The sequence below is a fragment of the Xenopus laevis genome, chromosome 1S (assembly GCF_017654675.1).
Source record: "Xenopus laevis strain J_2021 chromosome 1S, Xenopus_laevis_v10.1, whole genome shotgun sequence".
NCBI classification, from domain to species: domain Eukaryota; kingdom Metazoa; phylum Chordata; class Amphibia; order Anura; family Pipidae; genus Xenopus; species Xenopus laevis.
Window position 1 is genome coordinate 192883375 of NC_054372.1, and position 20433 is coordinate 192903807.

Below are 20433 nucleotides of genomic sequence, written 5' to 3' on the forward strand. Positions count from 1 at the left end.
CTAAAGCCCCATATTGGCAGCTTCTAGTCTTCTTGCAAAGTGGCACCACTTACAGTTAAAGAGGTTGTTTACCTTTAAATTAACTTTTAGTATGATGCAGAGAGTGATATTCTGAGACAATTTGCAATTGGTTTTCATTTTTTATTATTTGTGGTTTTTGAGTTATTTAGCTTTTTATTCAGCAGCTCTCCAGTTTGCATGTTAAGCAATCTGGTTGCTAGGGTGCAAATTCCCCTAGCAACCATGCACTGACCCGAATAAGAGACTGGAATATGAATAGGGTTGCCACCTTTTAATAAAATTTCCACTGGCCGGTGGGGGGGGTTGGGAACAAAAGGGCAGGCCGTGATGTAAAAGAGGGCGGGATGTGATGTAAAAAGGGGCGGAGCCACATCACGCGATGGGTAGAAGGAGGCAAAAAGGTACGTTTTGAACGGATAGGGGGTTTTTGTTAGAGGTATTACACATTTATCGGCAGCTACATTGCCATTAAATTTGCAATATCGGCCCGGCCTTGGCAGGTGTTTTACTGGCTAGGCCAGTGAATTTCAGACGGGTGGCAACTGTAGATATGAATAGGAATGAGAGGACCTGAATAGAAAGATACAAAGTAATAAAAAATAGCAATAACAATACATTTGTAGCCTTAAAGACAATTTTGTTTTTTTTTAGATGGGGTCAGCGACCCCCCATTTGAAAGCTGTAAGGAGGCAGAAGGCGAAGGCAATTTACAAACTAGAAAAAAAAATGAAAAATGAAAGCCGACTGAAAAGTTGCTAAGAATTGGCCATTACATATTAAAAGTTAACTTAAAGGTGAACTAGCCCTTTAATGTGGCATCAAGCTATTATCCTGCGCAGAGACTCCCCCTCTCCTGGAGAAGAGCAGCAGTGCAGTAAAGTGACCCTGATGTCAGGCAGATAGTGATTGTATTGAGCGCAGGAGTCGGCAGTTGTGTGAGGCAGAACCGGCAGCAGGTGCCATCTGGCTGCCTGTGATGTCAGGAGTGGGCGTGGCCGGAGGGGAGTTCCCTGGGAGGCAGCGAGCGATCTGTCAGCTGGGGATAAGCCGGTGCTGGAGCCGGAGGGAATAGGAGACATCTGCCTGCAACACAATGGGACACTGCGGGGACTGGATGGAGCCCGTGAGGCCGGTAAGTGGCTGCTGACATTGCCCCTTGCTCCCCCGCGCTGCCCTGAGCTCTAACATCGACTCACAGCGCACAAAGAGATCCGCTGTCTCCATTCAGTGTCTGCAGCTTTAGTGGCACTGGGTGCTGCACCCATTGTTTTATAACCAATATGTGTCCTGCAATGAGACTCTGCTACACTCATTGGCCTTGTGTGCTGCATGCAGAGAGTTATAGTTCAGGCAGGAATCCAAAGAGCACTGGGATTTACCTTCTAGAGAGGGTGCAGAATGGGACCCAATTAACCTTCAGCAGCACCCACTGCACTAATGACAAAGAGAGGGTGCTGGCTGGTTTTCTTTCTCATTTGTCCCACTTTCTATCCAGATGCAAAATGGGGGTCTAATGCTGAACAAAGACATTGGGTTTGTTTATACAGAGGTTACCGACCCAATAGACACTCCGGCACTGAACCAATGTATTGGGGTTAACCCTTTTGCTTCTGGGGAGGTCATTGTGCACCCACTGGGGGCAGCAAAATCTTGGCTTGTTTTATGGCTCCATTCAGAGGTGTGGGTTTAAGAGGTTTAATCAGCCATGTCTGGGAATAGCAGCCATACAAGCTGTGCTCAGGAGCAGCTCATATTTTATACAGGGAGACTTTTAATCAAGAAATACAGTAGCTGTGAATGTGTTGGTTGGATCAGCACCAACCCCAGGAACCATGAATGTGCCGCCCTGTAACCTATGTACATATATCAGTCTTTCCAAAAATTAGAGAATGTCATTTGTTGGGATAGCAGTTTACCCAAGCGAGGATTGATGCATTCCTAAAAAGACTGAAAAGGCAGTGCGGAGGACATCATTTGTATTTTGCAATATCAGTCTTTCCACTCAGTGTTGAACTACAGCACCCAGTCCCTCCTGACAACCGCAGTCCTACAAAACCTTTACCTTGTGTATTCCCTTTACTGCATTGGCTGAAGCTTGTCAGGAGTTGCTGGGGGTTGTAGTTCTCATAGTTGTGCCTCGGAACATGTAGCACATCTGTGATCATTGCCAGCGAGTGGCACAAAGAAGCTACACGATAATCCTGTGTCATCAGAACTCCCTGACCCAATATTCTGTATCATAAGAACGCCCTGTTACCCCAATGTTTCTATATATCTGTAACCTTGTTATGAGCTAAGGGGGCCCAGTCTGAAGGTCAGTTAGGGGGAGATTTGGGGTGAGTGATTATTTGTGCCCTGGGTACCCCTGGAACTATAGCAGGGTGACACCCCAATGTTTCTATATATCTGTAACCTTGTTATAAGCTAAGGGGGCCCAGTCTAAAGGTCAGTTAGGGGGAGATTTGGGGTGAGTGCTTATTTGTACCCTGGGTACCCCTGGAACTATAGCAGGGTGACTGTTACCCCAATGTTTCTATATATCTGTAACCTTGTTATGAGCTAAGGGGGCCCAGTCTGAAGGTCAGTTAGGGGGAGATTTGGGGTGAGTGTTTATTTGTACCCTGGGTACCCCTGGAACTATAGCAGGGTGACTGTTACCCCAATGTTTCTATATATCTGTAACCTTGTTATGAGCTAAGGGGGCCCAGCCTGAAGGTCAGTTAGGGGGAGATTTGGGGTGATACTTATTGTTGCTCTGGGTGCTGCTGTTACACTAGGGTTTTTATTTTGCTATAAGTAAATAGAATATCTGAAAGCTCATAATGTCAATTAAAGATTTTTGTTTAGAATTATTTTGTTTCAGTTCGGCATTTAAGCTGTTACCGCTGGGTTTGTTTTACTAGGGATGTGAACAACTTACTGAAAGATAATGCTCATCTATGTCCATATAATATTTACCTGCAGAGCCATTTAACATTGATTAGCAACCGCTCATTGTTTTTCCGGTAGATTAGAAAAGGGTAAAACCTTTGAATTGAATTATAAGAAATGTCTGATAGGATTATTGGCTGATGATTACATTGGGTTTTCAGAGCATTTGATTTGCTGATTTGTGATTGGCTCCTACAATACAACACCTGGAGTAGCAGTGGAGCCATTGAACCAGTGAGGGGGTGCTGGCTGATTAGATACACACTGGGGGGAACATTCTGCCATAAATAACTCTGGCAGCACCAAATGGGGGGGGGGGATTCTGCTATTAGTATTGGGGATTGACTGATTGGCTCACCCATAGCAAAACATGGCCCCATTAAGGTGGGCAGTTCCCAAATACTCTAAAACTTTGCAGTAAACCAGGGCATCTATTTAAAACCAGGGTGGCCAGCATGGATCATCAATGTGTCGGACTTCCTGTTTTCAGCTTAAACCTCCAGGGCTTGGGCTTGAGCATGCTCAGTTTGTTCCTCTCTCCCTCCCTGCTGTAATGTGAGCCCAGAGCTATGAGTGAGCAGGGAAAGACTCAGGCAGGAAGTGATGTCATACCAAGCTAATATGGCAGCTGCTATCCAAAATAAACAGAGAGAGCTTTTAGAGCTGTTTATTATTAATAATTAGTTACTTTTAACCTATTGTCAATAAACTTATGTAGCTTTCCATCCCCTTTAATCTCAATTGGAAATCTTATACTATACTAATACTAAGCAACCACCGGGGCCAAATACTACAGAAGATTTTCTCATCCTCTTTATTATATTGTACCTGTATTGTGTATCTACCACTCTCTAAGAGCCTGCACATTGCGTACAATGGGGATCAGATAGGATCTGTGCAGCCACTGGGACAGAATGTTCTGTTATATAGATAGCTAGAATCTCAGCTGCCATAAAGCAGGACAGGACTGCTGCTTACAATGGGGATCAGATAGGATCTGTGCAGCCACTGGGACACAATGTTCTGTTATACAGATAGCTAGAATCTCAGCTGCCATAAAGCAGGACAGGACTGTTGCTTACAATGGGGATCAGATAGGATCTGTGCAGCCACTGGGACAGAATGTTCTGTTATACAGATAGCTAGAATCTCAGCTGCCATAAAGCAGGACAGGACTGTTGCTTACAATGGGGATCAGATAGGATCTGTGCAGCCACTGGGACAGAATGCTCTGTTATACAGATGGCTAGAATCTCAGCCATAAAGCAGGGTAAGAGTGTGTTGCTGGACCAATTGGCTGAAGAAAAATGAATGATTGGTTGCTATGGGTTACTAGATCTGGAGGTTACCAAGACTTGTTATTTCCTTCTTGTTTTGCTTGTCATGTAAGCCTTTAAGGTTTAACGGCTCAGAAGAGGCTATGCATTTCCCCTGTGGGACCTTTCATTGTGCAAAATTCCTTGATCCTGTCAAACATATTGTCTTCCTAAAAGTCTAAACAAGAGCTTTCCTACTGTAGATGTCCAACGATGGATAGTTGTACTGCCCTCTAGTGTATGACCCACAGCAGTGATCTATAGCCCAGATACAGGGAGTTGAAGGTGCAAGCTGAGACCATTCCATTCCCTTTATACATTTTGTTGCCCTTCATTGTACTTTCAAGTCTCTATGGTATACTGTTGCATCATTACTTATCTCTGATGAAGGTAGAGCACATGCATCACAGACTATCACCACTCAGATATTAAGTTTGACGCGAATGCATGCTTGCCAGTTAATTACAAGCTGTTGTAAACACAACTAATGTGCTTTTTACATCGTGGCTGAAAATCAGGCTAATGTACATGTGACGGATTGCAAAAAATGGGACTTACAGTATATAAGGCCATTAGTATTCCCTGAGAGATTAAGAGCTTATTACTAAAGCCATTCATTAGTATTTGCGGGATGTTCCCGGTGTATAAAATACCCAGTGTGTCGGTGAGTGGGACTAGAAGGATCAGAACACAAAGGTTAGCGAATGTTAATTGTTTTCTGCTGCGGCTCTTGCTGCTTGTTTATGGCCTCAAAGAGCATCTCAATACACAAGTTAAAGGGGTGGTGGTTCATCTTTACATTAACCTTTAATATGTTATGGCAGAGCCGGGCCAACCCGGCCAGGCGCCCTAGGCAACCTGTCCGGCCATGGCGCCCGCTGATAACGTGCTTGATTGCGCATGCACGATACTACATTCGAAGCATGCATGCGCAAAACTGCGATCGTGCGCGCATACACAGAATCGCATTTCCGCACAGAAATTTTGAGCGGCGGCTGGGGAGAGACGGAAAGTGCGCAGAAGCGCATTTACACAATGAACTTCCGGCATCGGCCGGGGAGATACAGGACCGGAAATGGGGTCGGCGACAGAGCAGGTAAGTGCCAGGCGCCCCCCCCAGCTTTGTGCCCTAGGCACGTGCCTACTCTGCCTACCCCTAGTTCCGGCCCTGTGTTATGGAATGGCTAAATCTAAGCAACTGGTCAATTGGTCTTCATTTTTTATAGTTTTAAAATTATTTGCCATCTTCTGTCTCTTTCCAGCTTTCAAATGGGGGTCAAATGTATTGTTATTGTTACTTTGTATTACTCATCTTTCAATTCAGGCCTCTCCTATTCATATTCCAGTCTCTTATTCAAATCAATGCATAGTTGCTAGGAGAAGTTGGACCTTGGCAACCAGATTGTTGACATTACAAACTGGAGAGCTGCTGAATAAAAAGCTAAATAACGCAAAAACCCACAAATAATAAACAATGAAAACCAATTGAGAATTGTCTGAGAATATCCCTCGCTACATCATACTAACAGTTAATTTAAATATGAACAACCTATTCTCCAGAATGCTCGGAACCTGGGGTTTTCCAGATAACGGATCTTTCTGTAATTTGGATTTTCATACCTTAAGTCTACAAGAAAATCATATAAACATTAAATAAACCCAATAGGCTGGTTTTGCCTCCAATAAGGATTAATTATACTAGTTTGGATCAAGTACAAGGTACTGTTTTATTATTACACAGAAAAAGGAAATCGTTTTTTAAAAATTTGGATTATTTGATTATAATGGAGTCTATGGGAGACCGCTTTCTGTAATTCAGAGCTTTCTGGATAACGGGTTTCCAGATAACGGATTCCATACCTGTACTAAAAAATGGGACAGTTTAGGACACTTTGCAATCATGTCCCCGATCCACCTGAAACCTTAACTACTTTCTGGAAAACCCTACCCGCAGTCTGCAGTTTGGGCCTGTGCTGCCTGAACTGTTTGGGCCTGTCCAGCCTGAACTGTTAGGACTGCGCTAATTACAGAGATTCTGTTCATATTAGGATGAGTAAACTGGCCATATACCTAAAGAGTTAATCTTTCCCCAACATGCCCACCTTGTTCTGGCCCTGGGAATCATAAGGTTGGTAAGGACCACATCAACAAGCCAATGCCATTCCCCAGTAGTATAACTTGCCCCATTGATATCTGGGTGTTTTTTGTCCATATATTGGTCAGGCCAGACCAAGTCAGCACTTCTTTGGCCCAAGCATAGGCATACCTCCCAACTGTCCTGTTTTTCCCGGGACAGTCCTGATTTTGAATCCGCAGTCCCGGATTTTTACTGTATTGTTCAGACTTTCCCTTTGATCTCCTGCACTGAACAGCCAGAAAAAGATACCCAGTTTCTAACTTAATTGGCTTTTGACAGAGAGCCCAAAATAGATACTTAGCTACTTTTGTAACAGTTTAAGATAAGCAGGTTTTGGGGGGGGGACTGTGACTTGCAGCTTAAAGGGAAATTCACCTTCATTAGGAAAACTGTAATAACCCATAAGGACCACTAAAATGTGTTCAAACTTTCATAAGCTGCCAAACTTTTTTAAAATGGACATAGTAATTAGGGGGTGTGGCCACAAAAATGGGCATGGTCAAAACATTTTGCCACGCTCCGCGCTGCAAATCTTTTTGTCCCTCTTTCTATTTCCAAAATTTTTGGAGGTATCCATAGGGAACTATATCCAACATAGAGGTTAAAAAGAAAAACTCACATGCCCGTGCTATGGCCACTTCTCCATTGTGCCCACTCCCAATGGTGTGCAGGTTTTCTCATGCTGGTCTCCATTCCAGTAGACATCATATGTGGGGGATTTAGTGGTTGAGAAAACCATTCCACACGTATGGAGTAAAATCAAAAATCCAGCTTTATTGGGGTGATTAAAACAACAAACATCCATTACAGATGTACTCCTACCCTATGACATGTTAGGTCACCTGACGCGTTTCATGTCTCTTTCTGGCACTTCATCAGAGGTGAAGTCACAGGAAATCCTGTGCCTTATATACCTGCGTTCATTAAAAAAATCTCAAATATAAAAAAAACAAACAAACAAAAAAACATTTTTGCTTGTTACAAGTCATATTAGTCACAACAGTTATCATAATATAATGGATGTATTGATCCTTACACATCCTTGATTGATTATTCTCTTTAAAGACATGGCATCCACATGGTCTCAATAATGACTGGGAAGTAACATGTTTTTTCCAGCCATAATGTATGTATAACACCCCATAAATGCGTATACTTGATAACCCATGAGTGAATAACACCGTTTTTAAGGATGTGTAAGGATCAAAATATAAATGTTTTTTTTTGTTTTTTTATACTTGAGATTTTTTTAATGAACACAGGTATATAAGGCACAGGATTTCCTGTGACCTCACCTCTGATGAAGTGCCAGAAAGAGGCGTGAAACGCGTCAGGTGACCTAACATGTCATAGGGTAGGAGGACATCTGTAATGGATGCCTGTTTGTTGTTTTAATCACCCCAATAAAGCTGGATTTTTGATTTTACTCCATACGTGTGGAATAGTTTTCTCAACCACTAAATCCCCCACATATGCATAGGGAACCCCTGATGGGCCTGCCTTACCAGAAGGTAATTATTGTGTAAATTATTGGGACACACTAGTGATGTGTAAGCTGAGTGGGTTCTCACCAACTTCCACAGATGATCACCAGGTCGCAGACAGGATCAAGTCCTTCCTCTCTCCTTGCCCACAGCCATCCTTCTGTGCCCACTTTTGGCACATCAGAGATGGGCAGGTCAGGCCTGGGGTCTATAAATAGAGCTGCCACACAGGGTTGAGTAGGGTTTCAGGTTGGGAGGGATCAGGTTCGGGTTCTATTTTTCTTGACTTGCACATCACTAGGAGACACCAGTGTATTAGATATCTCCCCAACGATTGCAATCACAAACCTTAAAGGAGAACTAAAGCCAAACTAAAGAAGTAGGTAGAAAAGTTGTACATGATGTTTTGTGCTTCTGTACCAGCCCAAGGCAACCACAGCCCTTTAGCAGTAAAGATCTGTGTCTCCAAAGATGCCCCAGTAGCTCCCTATCTTCTTTTCTGCTGATTCACTGCACATGCTCTGTGCTGCTGTCACTTACTGAGCTTAGGGACCCACTCACAATATACAGTACACATAGAATAGAAATGTCACAATATAAGGCTGATTAGTAATTAATACACATAATTACTACATGGCAGCACAGAAACCAGTGCAATTAGCATCAGAATTTAATAATCAGCAAACCTGTAGCATCAGCTTATATTACAGGGGAAGCTCATTTTCTGCTGGATAATTAGTGACGAGCCCTAAGCTTAGCTTCTCAACAGCCAATCAGAGCCCACTGAGCATGTGAGTGTCACAGACACTTTCCAAGATGGTGACCCCCTGTGACAAGTTTGAAGTCCTGGATCATTGCTGCTATTGACAAGCTGAAACTTTAGCCTCGTGCAATGAGTTCACTATATAAAATATGCCATTTTTAGCCACATTCATTTTAGACATTAGTTCTCCTTTTATTCTTCTTTAACTTGAGCAGAAATTCCCACTGGCCTGCAATAGTAACTGATCCCCAGAGTGCCCCTTCAATTTCAACTCTTCTCAAGGAATAAGAAAAAGGTCTATAGAAAACGTGCTAAATGTTCCACATCCACAGAGCCAATAATTATATATCTTGGCAACAAATCTCTTTTATTTTCTCATCAAGCTAAGGTTGACCCAGGCTAGAAAAACAAACAGAAAGCCCTTTGATACCCTCCCCAGGGACAGTGTGTGCCATTGATTCAGAGCACAATAAAAGGTCAGATTCTTGGTACCACCAAACTGCCCCAACGATAACGCAAGTGATTTGCTATTTTAGTTCATTTGCAAAAGCCAGGGGGGGATTACTGCCTAGGCTACCCTAGGCTATAGCCTAGGGGCCCATTAGTGGTAGGGGCCCATGGGTTTTTTACAAAAAAAAAATTTTTTTCATTTTAAAAATTCACCGGGTCCAGGTCGGGCCCCCCCGGCTTGCTGCCTGCCTGGGACTGGGAGAGTATAAGAAGGTGTGCGGCATGTGTGCGTGATGATGACAGTGAGTCTCTGCGTGTGGTGCAACCAATCCTTGAGCCTGACCGGTTGTTTGGAAGGCACTCACCAGTGACGTCACTGGTGTGCGCCGACGGCTTAAAAGAGTTGAGCGTGGCACACTTTTGCACACACGCGGTTAGAGACTCAGGCAGAGCAGACACGTAGTCTGACTGTCTGCCTTCTTCATCGTTGTAGCGCCCAAGAGTTGCTTTTTATTAGCTGCCTGCCTGCCTTGCAGATTACTTACTCGGAACTCCTTTACATATAATATAAATCTCCAAATTTGTCTTAGACAGTCAGTCAGACTCACTCAGTCCCAGGCCAGGCAGCTAGCTAGAGCAAGGCACGGGGTGGGGCGGGGGCCCAACAGTAAAATAATTTTTGTAGCCTGCAGACAGTAAAATAATTTTTGTAGCCTGCAGACAATAAAATATTTTTTGTAGCCTACAGACAGTAATATAATGTTTGTAACCTGCAGACAGTAAAATAATTGTTGTAGCCTGCAGACAGTAAAATAATTTTTGTAGCCTGCAAATTGAAATAATTTCTGCATACAGTAAAATCATTTTTGTAGCCTGCAAACAGTGAAATAATTTCTGCAGACAGTGAAATAATTTCTGTAGACAGTAAACTAATTTTTGTAGCCTGCAGACAGTGAAATAATTTCTGCAGACACTTAAATAATTTTTGTAGCCTGCAGACCATGAAATAATTTCTGTAGACAGTAAAATAATTTTTGTAGCCTGCAGACAGTAAAATAATGTTTGTAGCCTGCAGACAGTAAAATAATTTTTGTAGCCTGCAAACAGTGAAATAATTTCTGCAGACAGTAAACTAATTTTTGTAGCCTGGAGACAGTGAAATAATTTCTGCAGACAGTTAAATAATTTCTGCAGACAGTAAAATACTTTTTGTAGCCTGCAAACTGAAATAATGTCTGCAGACAGTAAAATAATTTTTGTAGCCTGCAAACAGTGAAATAATTTCTGCAGACAGTGAAATAATTTCTGCAGACAGTAAACTACTTTTTGTAGCCTGCAGACAGTGAAATAATTTCTGCAGACACAGTGAAATATTTTTTGTAGCCTGCAGACAGTGAAATAATTTCTGCAGACAGTTAAATAATTTTTGTAGCCTGCAGACCATGAAATAATTTCTGCAGACAGTAAAATAATTGTTCCAGCCTGCAGACAGTAAAAAAATTTTTGTAGCCTGCAGACTGTAAAATATTTTTTGTAGCCTACAGACAGTAAAATAATGTTTGTAGCCTGTAGACAGTAAAATTATTTTTGTAGCCTGCAAACAGTGAAATTATTTCTGCAGACAGTTAAATAATTTCTGCAGACAGTGAAATACTTTTTGTAGCCTGCAAACTGAAATAATTTCTGCAGACAGTAAAATAATTTTTGTAGCCTGCAAACAGTGAAATAATTTCTGCAGACAGTGAAATAATTTCTGCAGACAGTAAACTAATTTTTTTAGCCTGCAGACAGTGAAATAATTTCTGCAGACACAGTGAAATAATTTTTGTAGCCTGTAGACAGTGAAATAATTTCTCTAGACAGTTAAATAATTTTTGTAGCCTGCAAACAGTAAAATAATTTTTGTAGCCTGCAGACAGTAAAAAAATGTTTGTAGCCTGCAGACAGTAAACAAATTTTTGTAGCCTGCAGACAGTAAAATATTTTTTGTAGCCTACAGACAGTAAAATAATGTTTGTAGCCTGCAGACAGTAAAATTATTTTTGTAGCCTGCAAACAGTGAAATCATTTCTGCAGACAGTAAACTAATTTTTGTAGCCTGGAGACAGGGAAATAATTTCTGCAGACAGTTAAATAATTTCTGCAGACAGAAAAATACTTTTTGTAGCCTGCAGACAGTGAAATAATTTCTGCAGACAGTTAATTTACACGGCGGGTGGTGTTTTTCTTTAAAAAAAAAGTGGCACATACTGCGACGATATAAAGCCCTGCCCTAGAAGGGGGCCTTGTGGAAAGTGTAGCCTAGGGGCCTCACATGTCCTTAATCCGCCACTGGCAAAAGCCAATTATTATTTATGGCACCAATAGGCAGAAGATTTCCATGTCCCACGGGGTTGATTGGGCCCTAAGGTTGTACTGCTCCAAATGAAAATAAATGTATTATAGAAACAGTCTCATCAGAACACAGGAGGGCTTCCCTGCAAACATCATCTTTGGGCCCACTGGGAGAGCAATATGTTCCCGTGATTTTTTTTCCCATTGCTCACATGTTGTGAAAGGTTCCAGGTCCATTGTTGTGGACCTCATTAATACTCAGTTTAGGCAGAATCAATGACTGGTACCAACAGCTTCAAGGAACCACTAGAACCTTTCAAAAGTTGGTGGCACAGTGGGGAAACAACTATACCCTGGGGAGTTGTTCTATTCAGCAGAGAGGAGCACCAGCCTGGAGGTTAAGGGTAAGGACATACGGGCAACTTTGGGTGAGTGCCATCCTCATGGTGATTTTTCATTATAGCTGCCGGGAAGGTGGGGGAAGGCAGTTTGGGGAGATTGTCGCCCCGAAGAAGAGGCGATTTGTTGCCGTGCCAACTAATCGTCCCGAATCTGCCCATGTGTCCTTACCCTTAAAGAACAAGTAAACGGTTTTTTTTTTCTATCTATAAATTTACTCTAAACAGCCCCCCAGATAAATGTACCTTAAGCTCGCCATTGACGCAACGATTCTTCTTGCCGAACGACCGATTTTAGCGAAGTCCGACCAATCCTTTGAAATTATCGCGCGGTTAGTGGGATTCATCTTGTGATTTTTCGGCCGACATCTGTCAGGAAATTGATCGGCCAGGTTAAAAAAATCTTTGTCAGTCCCAGTGCAATGTATCTATGTTTGCAGGGCCAAGCAGGCAGCTCCCCTTTGTTTTCCTGGCAAATTGGTCTTTTTAGTTGATGGTCAATTCTTACGATCATTCCGAGAAAATCGTGGTCTCACAATGAGAATCGGATCTTTTAAAAATCTCAACATCTATGGCCAACTTTAGTCCCTGCGGCCAGTCTGCTCTGGTTCCTGTGCTATCAACAGCTTGTTTCCCCTTCTTCCTGGTGCAGAGTGAAGCCCCGCCCATTAGCTTACTGAGCTCTCCTTATGTCTCTGACTAGTCAGAGAGATCATTTGAATACTGTGACATAGCAGGGAGGAGGGGCCAGTGTTTTTTCTCCTCATGTGCCACTCCCTGCTCATTCTAGTTCATTCCAGATCACAGCAGCACTGGGAGGAAGAGCAGGAAGACTTCTCTGATACTACTGATGTACTGGAGCTAAACTAACAGCCCTTTCTGAATTTATAATACATTTTATATAATGCTTAGGATTGTTATGACTGATCTTCCCTCTGGTTATGTAAATGTAGCGATATAATAAACTGACTTTATAGAAGTCTGTTTTAGCTACTTTCCGTGTGGGTTAATACCACCCATAAGACTCTTTAATCAGGGGTAAGCCCTGGCAGCGGGGTGGAGGCAAGGTGTAGTGCAACTGTAATCGTGTGCAATGCACAAGGGATTGGGCGCCAGTAGTTTTATTTTGCTTAAACCATAAACTGAGTTTATTAACCAAAACCAGCGTTCACAATGTATGGAACATAGAGTAACACATAGATCAACCAATATAACAAGATATACTCACTGTACCAAACATAGAATGACTCTCCCGAAAGTAGAGAATACACGGTAGAGAGTAAGGCAGCTTGTCAGAAGGTATTTCCCCAATCTTCGGGATTACCTTAGGTGGAACTCAGAAGACTACATACTCCCCTGAGTCTAACACTTAGGCCCTACTATGGGGTCAGTAATACCTGGGATCTTAATCCCTCTAATATCCTCGTCGGAGCCTTGAGCTGCTCAACTACATACCCTATCTATCACTCCTAGAGTGATCTATTAAAGGGTATAACTATCACTTCACTAGACTCAGACTGAGTTCCATCACACCCTAAGCTCTGCTGCATAACGGAGGAAAGGTTCAGCAGCAATGGACACTGACCTCATGGTTTTCAAGCGTTTTATACTATGCCACAGTGCCTCTAGCATCCACGGTGAGAACTGCAGGGATTACATAAGCACAAAGCCCCCATAAGGACCCACTTAGGTGTCCATATCACTAAGGATGTGCCTGTCAATAAAGGGTAAGGGTGTCTAAATTTTCACATCCCTACATAAAGAATAACATTTATTTTTTTTAACTGTTTACTGAGTTTGATTAACTCATTAATGTGTCCCTTTGTTTTATTTACGGATCTATTTCTGTGCAAAGCTATGTTATGTACAAATATACCAGTCATTATACCAGCCAAGTACTAGAGTATGGTTATTAATAGGAATAAAAATGTCTTTGTGACAGTGCAGTGAGTTATAGTTCAACGCCATAGAAAGTATACGTACCCTACTTTTGTTAAAAACCTAATTTTAAACACATTGGCAAGTTCGGTGAGTTAAAGTTCAGCACCAAAGTTGTATCAGTTACAATGCAAGTGCATTTAATTTAATAATGGTGTTGAACTATAACTCACTGCAGTCTATGGGAGATGGCCTTTCCATAATTCGGATCGTTCTGGATTACAGGTTTCTAGATAACGTAAGATGTATAGAGCTTGCACAAGAGGAGTGTAAGTGCCTCCATAGCACCCAGATGGGTACAGTGTAAGAGCCTAATGTATGTCACTCTAGCCCTTAGATTTTTTTCCACCCAATTCCTGATCTTCTAGTGATGGATTTCTTGCTGGGTGGCAGGCTTGAAAGCAAAGAATAATTGTTCCTCTTGAGCCTAGTGTTATGATTGACTAATTACCATTGATTTAGTGTCTCTGGCTGGCTGAGCTGTCTCGCTTTTCGCTCTTCCCCCGCTTCAATATTTATTGCTGCTTTATCCAATTGCCGCCCACCCATTCTCCATGTCCCACATATTTTCTGCGGTGTTGCTTCTAGTGTCCCGTGCACCTCCTGATTGTCTGGCGTGGTCTCATCCATTGCTAGTGCTCTGTGGTGACACTCTTACAGGTACAGGTATGGGATCCGATATCCGGAAACAAGTACAGGTATGGGATCTGTTATCTGGAAACCCATTATCTGAATTACGGAAAGGCCATCTTCCATAGACTCCATTATAATAAAATAATCCACATTTTTAAACATTATTTCCCTTTTCTCTGTAATAATAAAACAGTAGCTTGAACTTGATTCTAACTAAGATAAAACCTGTTATACATAAAGCTCCAAATTATGGAAAGGCTGTCTCCCCTTAGACTCCATTTTATCCAAATAATCCAAATTTTAAAAAAATTATTTACTTTTTGTCTGTAATAATAGAACAGTACCTTGTACAGGTATGGGATCTGTTATCCAGAAAGCTCTGAATTACGGAAAGGCCATCCACTATAGGTTCCATTGTAATGAAATTATAATTAAAATCAAATAATCCAAAATTTGTAAAATGTATTTTTTTCTCTGTAATAATAAAACGGTACCTTGTATAAGATATGATTAATCCTTAAATCAAAACCAGCCTATTGCGTTTATTTAATGTTTACAAGGTTTTCTTGTAGATAATAAATTTTGAAAATATCCGTTAGTGCTCTGTGGTGACACTCGTACAGGTATGGGATCCGTTATCCGGAAACAAGTACAGGTATGGGATCTGTTATCTGGAAACCCATTATCCGAATTACGGAAAGGCCATCTTCCATAGACTCTATTATAATAAAATAATCCAAATTTTTAAACATTATTTCCTTTTTCTCTGTAATAATAAAACAGTAGCTTGAACTAAGATATAATAAATCCTTATTGGAAGCAAAACCAGCCTATTGGGTTTATTTAATGTTTATATGATTTTCTAGTAGACTTAAGGTATGAAGATCCAAATTACAGAAAGATCCATTATCCGGAAAACCCCAGGTCCCAACCTGGATAACAAGTCCCATACCTGTGCAATACATGATGTCAGCTTGCCACAAGCTAGCTGCCATTGTGCAGGGCTAAAGGACTGGTGCCAATGATCACAATCTCCCCGGCTCCATTCCATATCGCATACCTCCCAACTGTCCCTTTTTCGGAGGGACAGTCCCTCTTTTGACAGCTCAACCCGCAGTCCCTCATTTGTACTGGAAAGTCCCTCTTTTCTCTGCACTGAACAGCCAGAAAAAGAAACAAAGTTTCTCACTTAATTGGCTTTTAGCAGAGAGCCCAGAACAGCTAACAGGTGCAAATCAGATACTTTGTAACAATTTTGAGACACAAAAACAGTTTAGATAAGGAGAAATATTTTCAAACTCTCATAACCTGCCAAATTTTGTAAAACAAACATGGTAATTAGGGGGTGTGGCCACAGAAAGGGATGTGGTTCTAAAAATTTGCTGCGCTACGTGCGGGAAAAAAATTTTTGTCCCTCTTTTTACTTCCAAAATGTTGGGAGGTATGATATCGGGAAGATAGTCATCTCCGCTCGCTCGCTCTCACCTGCTCTGACTACTAATGTAAAACTCATGTCTTGTAAATCAAGCTGGCTTATTCTCTCCTCGGACCCGTTCATCTCCTCCTTGAGTCACATCGAGGCCCCCAAGGGACCGTCGTTACAAGATGCATTCAGGCCCAGATTTGTGGAAAGGCCACCTAGGCCCGGGCCTAGGGCGGCAGAATTTTAGGGGGGCGCACATTGGTTCAGAAACACTGGGGATGCGCTGGAGATACAATCATTTTTTAAATTTCCCGTGCACCAATCCCCATTGCTCCTGTCCCCCTGGAGGGGACAGGGGCGATGAACGGTAGTGGGCCTAGGATTCGCCCACAATGTAAATCCGGCCCTGGATACATTGGAAGATTCTTATTCTGTCGGCTGAAGAACCAGCCAGGGAAACAGAAAATTAATAGAAATGTTAGGTTGTCGTGTCCTGAAAAATTACACATTTTTTTTTATAGTCAGCCATGTTTAATGCAAAGAACAGAATTGAAACACAGCATTCAGTTATTTTGGGTATCTCACAATAGAGATAGATAGCAGGAGGCACAGCCATTGAGCGGGTGCTGCAAAGATTCCAGCCAATGCTCCTTTTCTAAATACGTAGGCAAAACGGGAATACCCCTTGGTACTTCTAACTGGCCTTCAAGCTGGGCACAAAAAAGGACATTCAATTGTAAGCCACAGTACAGGTCTGGGATCCATTATCCGAAAAACTGTTATCCATAAATCTCCAAATTATGGAAAGGCTGTCTCCCCTTAGACTACATTTTGTCCAAATAATCCAAATTTTAAAAAAATTATTTCCTTTTTCTCTGTAATAATAGAACAGTACCTTGTACAGGTATGGGATCCGTTATCCAGAATGCTCTGAATTACAGAAAGGCCATCCACCATAGGTTCCATTATAATCAAATTATAATTGTAATCAAATAATCCAAAGTTTGTAAAATGTATTTTTTTCTCTGTAATAATAAAACGGTACCTTGTACTTGATCCCAACTAAGATATAATTAATCCTTATTTAAGTCAAAACCAGCCTATTGGGTTTCTTTAATGTTTACAAAGTTTTCTAGTAGATGCAAATTTTGAAAATATCTGTTATCCGGAAAACCCCAAGTCCCAAGCATTCCGGATAACAGGTCCCATATCTGTACTTGATCCAACCTAAAATATAATCAATCCTTATCGGGACAAAACAAGACTATTGGGTTTATTTAATGATTAAATGATTTTCTAGTAGACTTAGCAGGTCCTATAGCTGTATTATAATTAGCGTGTATAAGAACTAACCAAATATAAATCTTGGTCCAGGTGGACCAGCACTAGACCCTCAACAAAGGGTGCGGAAAACCTGTGTATATCAACCATAAATAGGGCAATCAGTCACTCAAAAAACCACAAAAGTCACCAGGAAGAAGAAGCTTCTTTTTTCATCTGTCTTTTTATTGGTTGTTGTATGTAGAAATAGCCATTTCCTGTTGATCTCATTAAGTGCCCACTGAGCATGAAACGCATAAGGCATCAGAGATGTCGTTCCAATAATAGTTTTTGTTTTAACTTATTTTTCCTGGGCACATCAACATTTATTGCTCCAGACCCCCCAATAGGAGGTCAGTCCTACAGTTTGGAAACCTCTTTGCTGTAATAACAAGCCTTTTGCCAATTTTGTCCCATCGTGGATGGTTTTAGGGCGGGGAAGAAGGTGCATTTTGCACGACAACACTAATTAAATATTTATAGTATTTGCACTGTAGTTTTTCCAAGCTAGCAGTCTTCATGATTCCCACCATGCCTTGGGTTATACATTAATATCTGTGCATGTATGGCAACCTTTAGAGGCGTAATGAGCATTTACAATAGGTGGCTGATGCGTTTGGCACAAGAGACCTTATCCGATTGTAGTTGTTTCCAATTCGTTGCTTTCATATGTCATTTCTGTTCCGTATTGTCTGTAGGAACATATGGAACAGGGGAAGCTGTCCTGCTGGTGGATTTTTTTCTGAATTGAAGCAGATTTGTAAGCAAACTAATATGTTTGATATCACTGACTGGCGGCTAGAGCATGGCAGATGGCTCAGATGTAGTGCTACTGTTATTCACAGAGTGGTGACTCATTGTATATTTACATACATAATAGCAGGGTAACACTCTCACTGAGAGAATTCTTTATAATTAACTGTATGGCCAGTGCATGGGATACATTTAGACCCTTGATATACCCCACTAACCCCCGATATGGGCCTATGTAATGGACAGGATGGTGGATATGACTAAGCGGTGCTGTATTTATCTCCCAGAATAGGTTGGGAGCTTGTGGCTCACAGAATGAGAGTAATTATTGAATGGCCAGTGGAGAAATGGAATATCAATAGCATTAGTGTCAGCTGATTCAGAGCCTTTCTCTGTAGCACAGATGGAAGCTTCAGAGATAGTTTCATCTGCTCCTTATTGTATGTTCCCTGTATTGCAACTGTGAGCACAAATGCATGGAAATGGGCACCCGACCTTCAAAAGAATCCTATGCTGCTAGTGGAAGGGAGAACAAGGCCTGAACTCAAGATGGGGTGAGGCCAAGTGCTAGTAAAGCAGTAGCCCACATATTATAAAGTTAAAAAGACTTAATTAGGACAAACATAAGCCTAACGCGTTTTGTGCCTGAATGGGCACTTACTCATAGGCTGTTGGTCTCACCTTGGTACAATCCTTTTAAAGGGGTGTGGACCAATTAATTACATTACATCACACAAAGCCTTAACCAATAAGTGAGAAACTCATTAAAGGTGAAAGACCAATATTGTAATGAGTTTCTCACTTATTGGTTAAGACCAACAGCCTATGAGTAAGTGGCCATTCAGGCACTAAATGCACTAGGCTTATGTATGTCCTAATAAAGTCTTTTTAACTTTAAAATTCTTTATTAGTAATGGGTCTCACCCCATCTTGAATTTTGTATATTTAAAAATTATCAAGCAACCCTTGGACTGGGGGTTGTCCTGGTGAGAGACCATTTTACAACTTACTATTTCCATTTTTTCTTTTTCATTATTTTAGATCTACGATTTTTGTTTATAGGACAGAGCCACACGCCATTGCTTATGTGAGAACAATGCCTGCTCTAACAAGCTATTAGCCAGTCACTCATTAGATAATTCAACCCATAATGCCACTAACTAAGCCAACCATACTTAGCATTTTGTTTTTCCAACAGGGTTTCTTTGTTTGTGCTGCATTCTATTGAGCAATTCTATTCTTCAGTTTGTTCCAGACTGCTCTGTATATGTCTGCCCATGTTCAACATTATAATGTGCATTCAGCCTCCTCGTCATTCTTTGAGGACGTCAGGGAGATTGTTCTGCCTTGGCAAGTAAAATGTTGCTCAACAACCCCTTGGATGTTGCTCCCAGTGGCCTCAAAGCAAGGACTTATTTTTGAATTCCAGGCTTGGAGGCAAGTTTTGGTTGTATAAAAACCAGTTGTACTGTCAAACAGTCTCCTGTAGGCTCAGTGCACATAGGGGCTACCAAATAGCCAATCACAGCCCTAATTTGGCACCCAATTAGACACTTTTTTCATGCTTGTGTTGCTCCTTAACAACAAAAGTTTGGGTACCCCTGCTGGTTGTTTCTTAGCAATGCCCTTACTTTCTGTTGGCAGAGGTACTATACAGTTCTTTGTACCTTATATCACTTATGTAGCTCCACACTAATGTGCACAAACTCTCTGCAAGTGGCATGTGTTTATATATATATATATATATATATATATATATATATATATATATATATATATAGTGAGATAGATTAAACACGTATGGAAACCCATTATCCAGAAAGCCCCATATTACAGGAAGGCTATCTCCCATAGCCTCCATTTTATCCAAATAATCCACATTTTTAAAAATGATTTTCTTTTTCTCTGTAATAATAAAACAGTAACTTGTACTTGATCCCAACTAAGATATAATTAATCCTTATTGGAAGCAAAACCAGACAATTAGGTTTATTTAGGTTTATTTAACATGATGTTAACATGATTTTCTCGTAGATATTAAGGATGAAGATCCAAATTACAGAAAGATCTGTTATCTGGAAAAACCCCTGAGCATTCTGGATAACAGGTCCCATACTTGTATAATATGAAAAAAGGATCTGCTTAATGTTAGAAAGAAAATGATTGTATTGATTTCACATATATTTTGCCCTCCAGGGCAAGCATTAATAGATCCTGTACCTTTAAATAGCTGTGGATTAAATGCCTCCTGGGGATGAATGACTCTGGATGAGAAATTTCCCTTAATTGACCAGATATATGGCCATTGATTTTACCGTAACATCACTGCGACTTCCTATGAGATGAGGGACGTCAAGAAACACTGTATGAGGTAATGAACCCCATCAGTGTGTAATGAGGGGGCAGCTCAAAGCTTTTAGCAGGTGTCTGGGAAGGGGTGTCAGGAGGGGAGCACTTGCCACACTGCTGTTGAGGTTATTAAATCACAAGAGTCTAGAGTCAGTCACGGTCAGTAGAGTCCTGCAGCGGGTC

General features: G+C 41.3%; 1 protein-coding gene across 5 annotated transcripts in view; it reads left to right on the plus strand.

The window, feature by feature from the left end:
- The first annotated feature begins 401 nt into the window (after positions 1-401).
- mapk4.S (mitogen-activated protein kinase 4 S homeolog) overlaps positions 402-20433 on the plus strand; it is a 69167-nt gene continuing 49135 nt past the window's right edge. For 2 of the 5 annotated variants that reach the window (XM_041580633.1, XM_018244590.2), the window contains exon 1: positions 914-1153. Coding sequence is in view for 1 of the 5 variants with exons in the window: in XM_018244593.2 (XP_018100082.1) it covers positions 1115-1153 (39 nt within the window). In the remaining 4 variants the exon portion in view is untranslated. Of the gene's footprint in view, positions 423-913; positions 1154-20433 lie in introns of those variants that run through there. The other 3 variants (XM_041580635.1, XM_018244593.2, XM_041580634.1) reach the window with 3 other exon arrangements.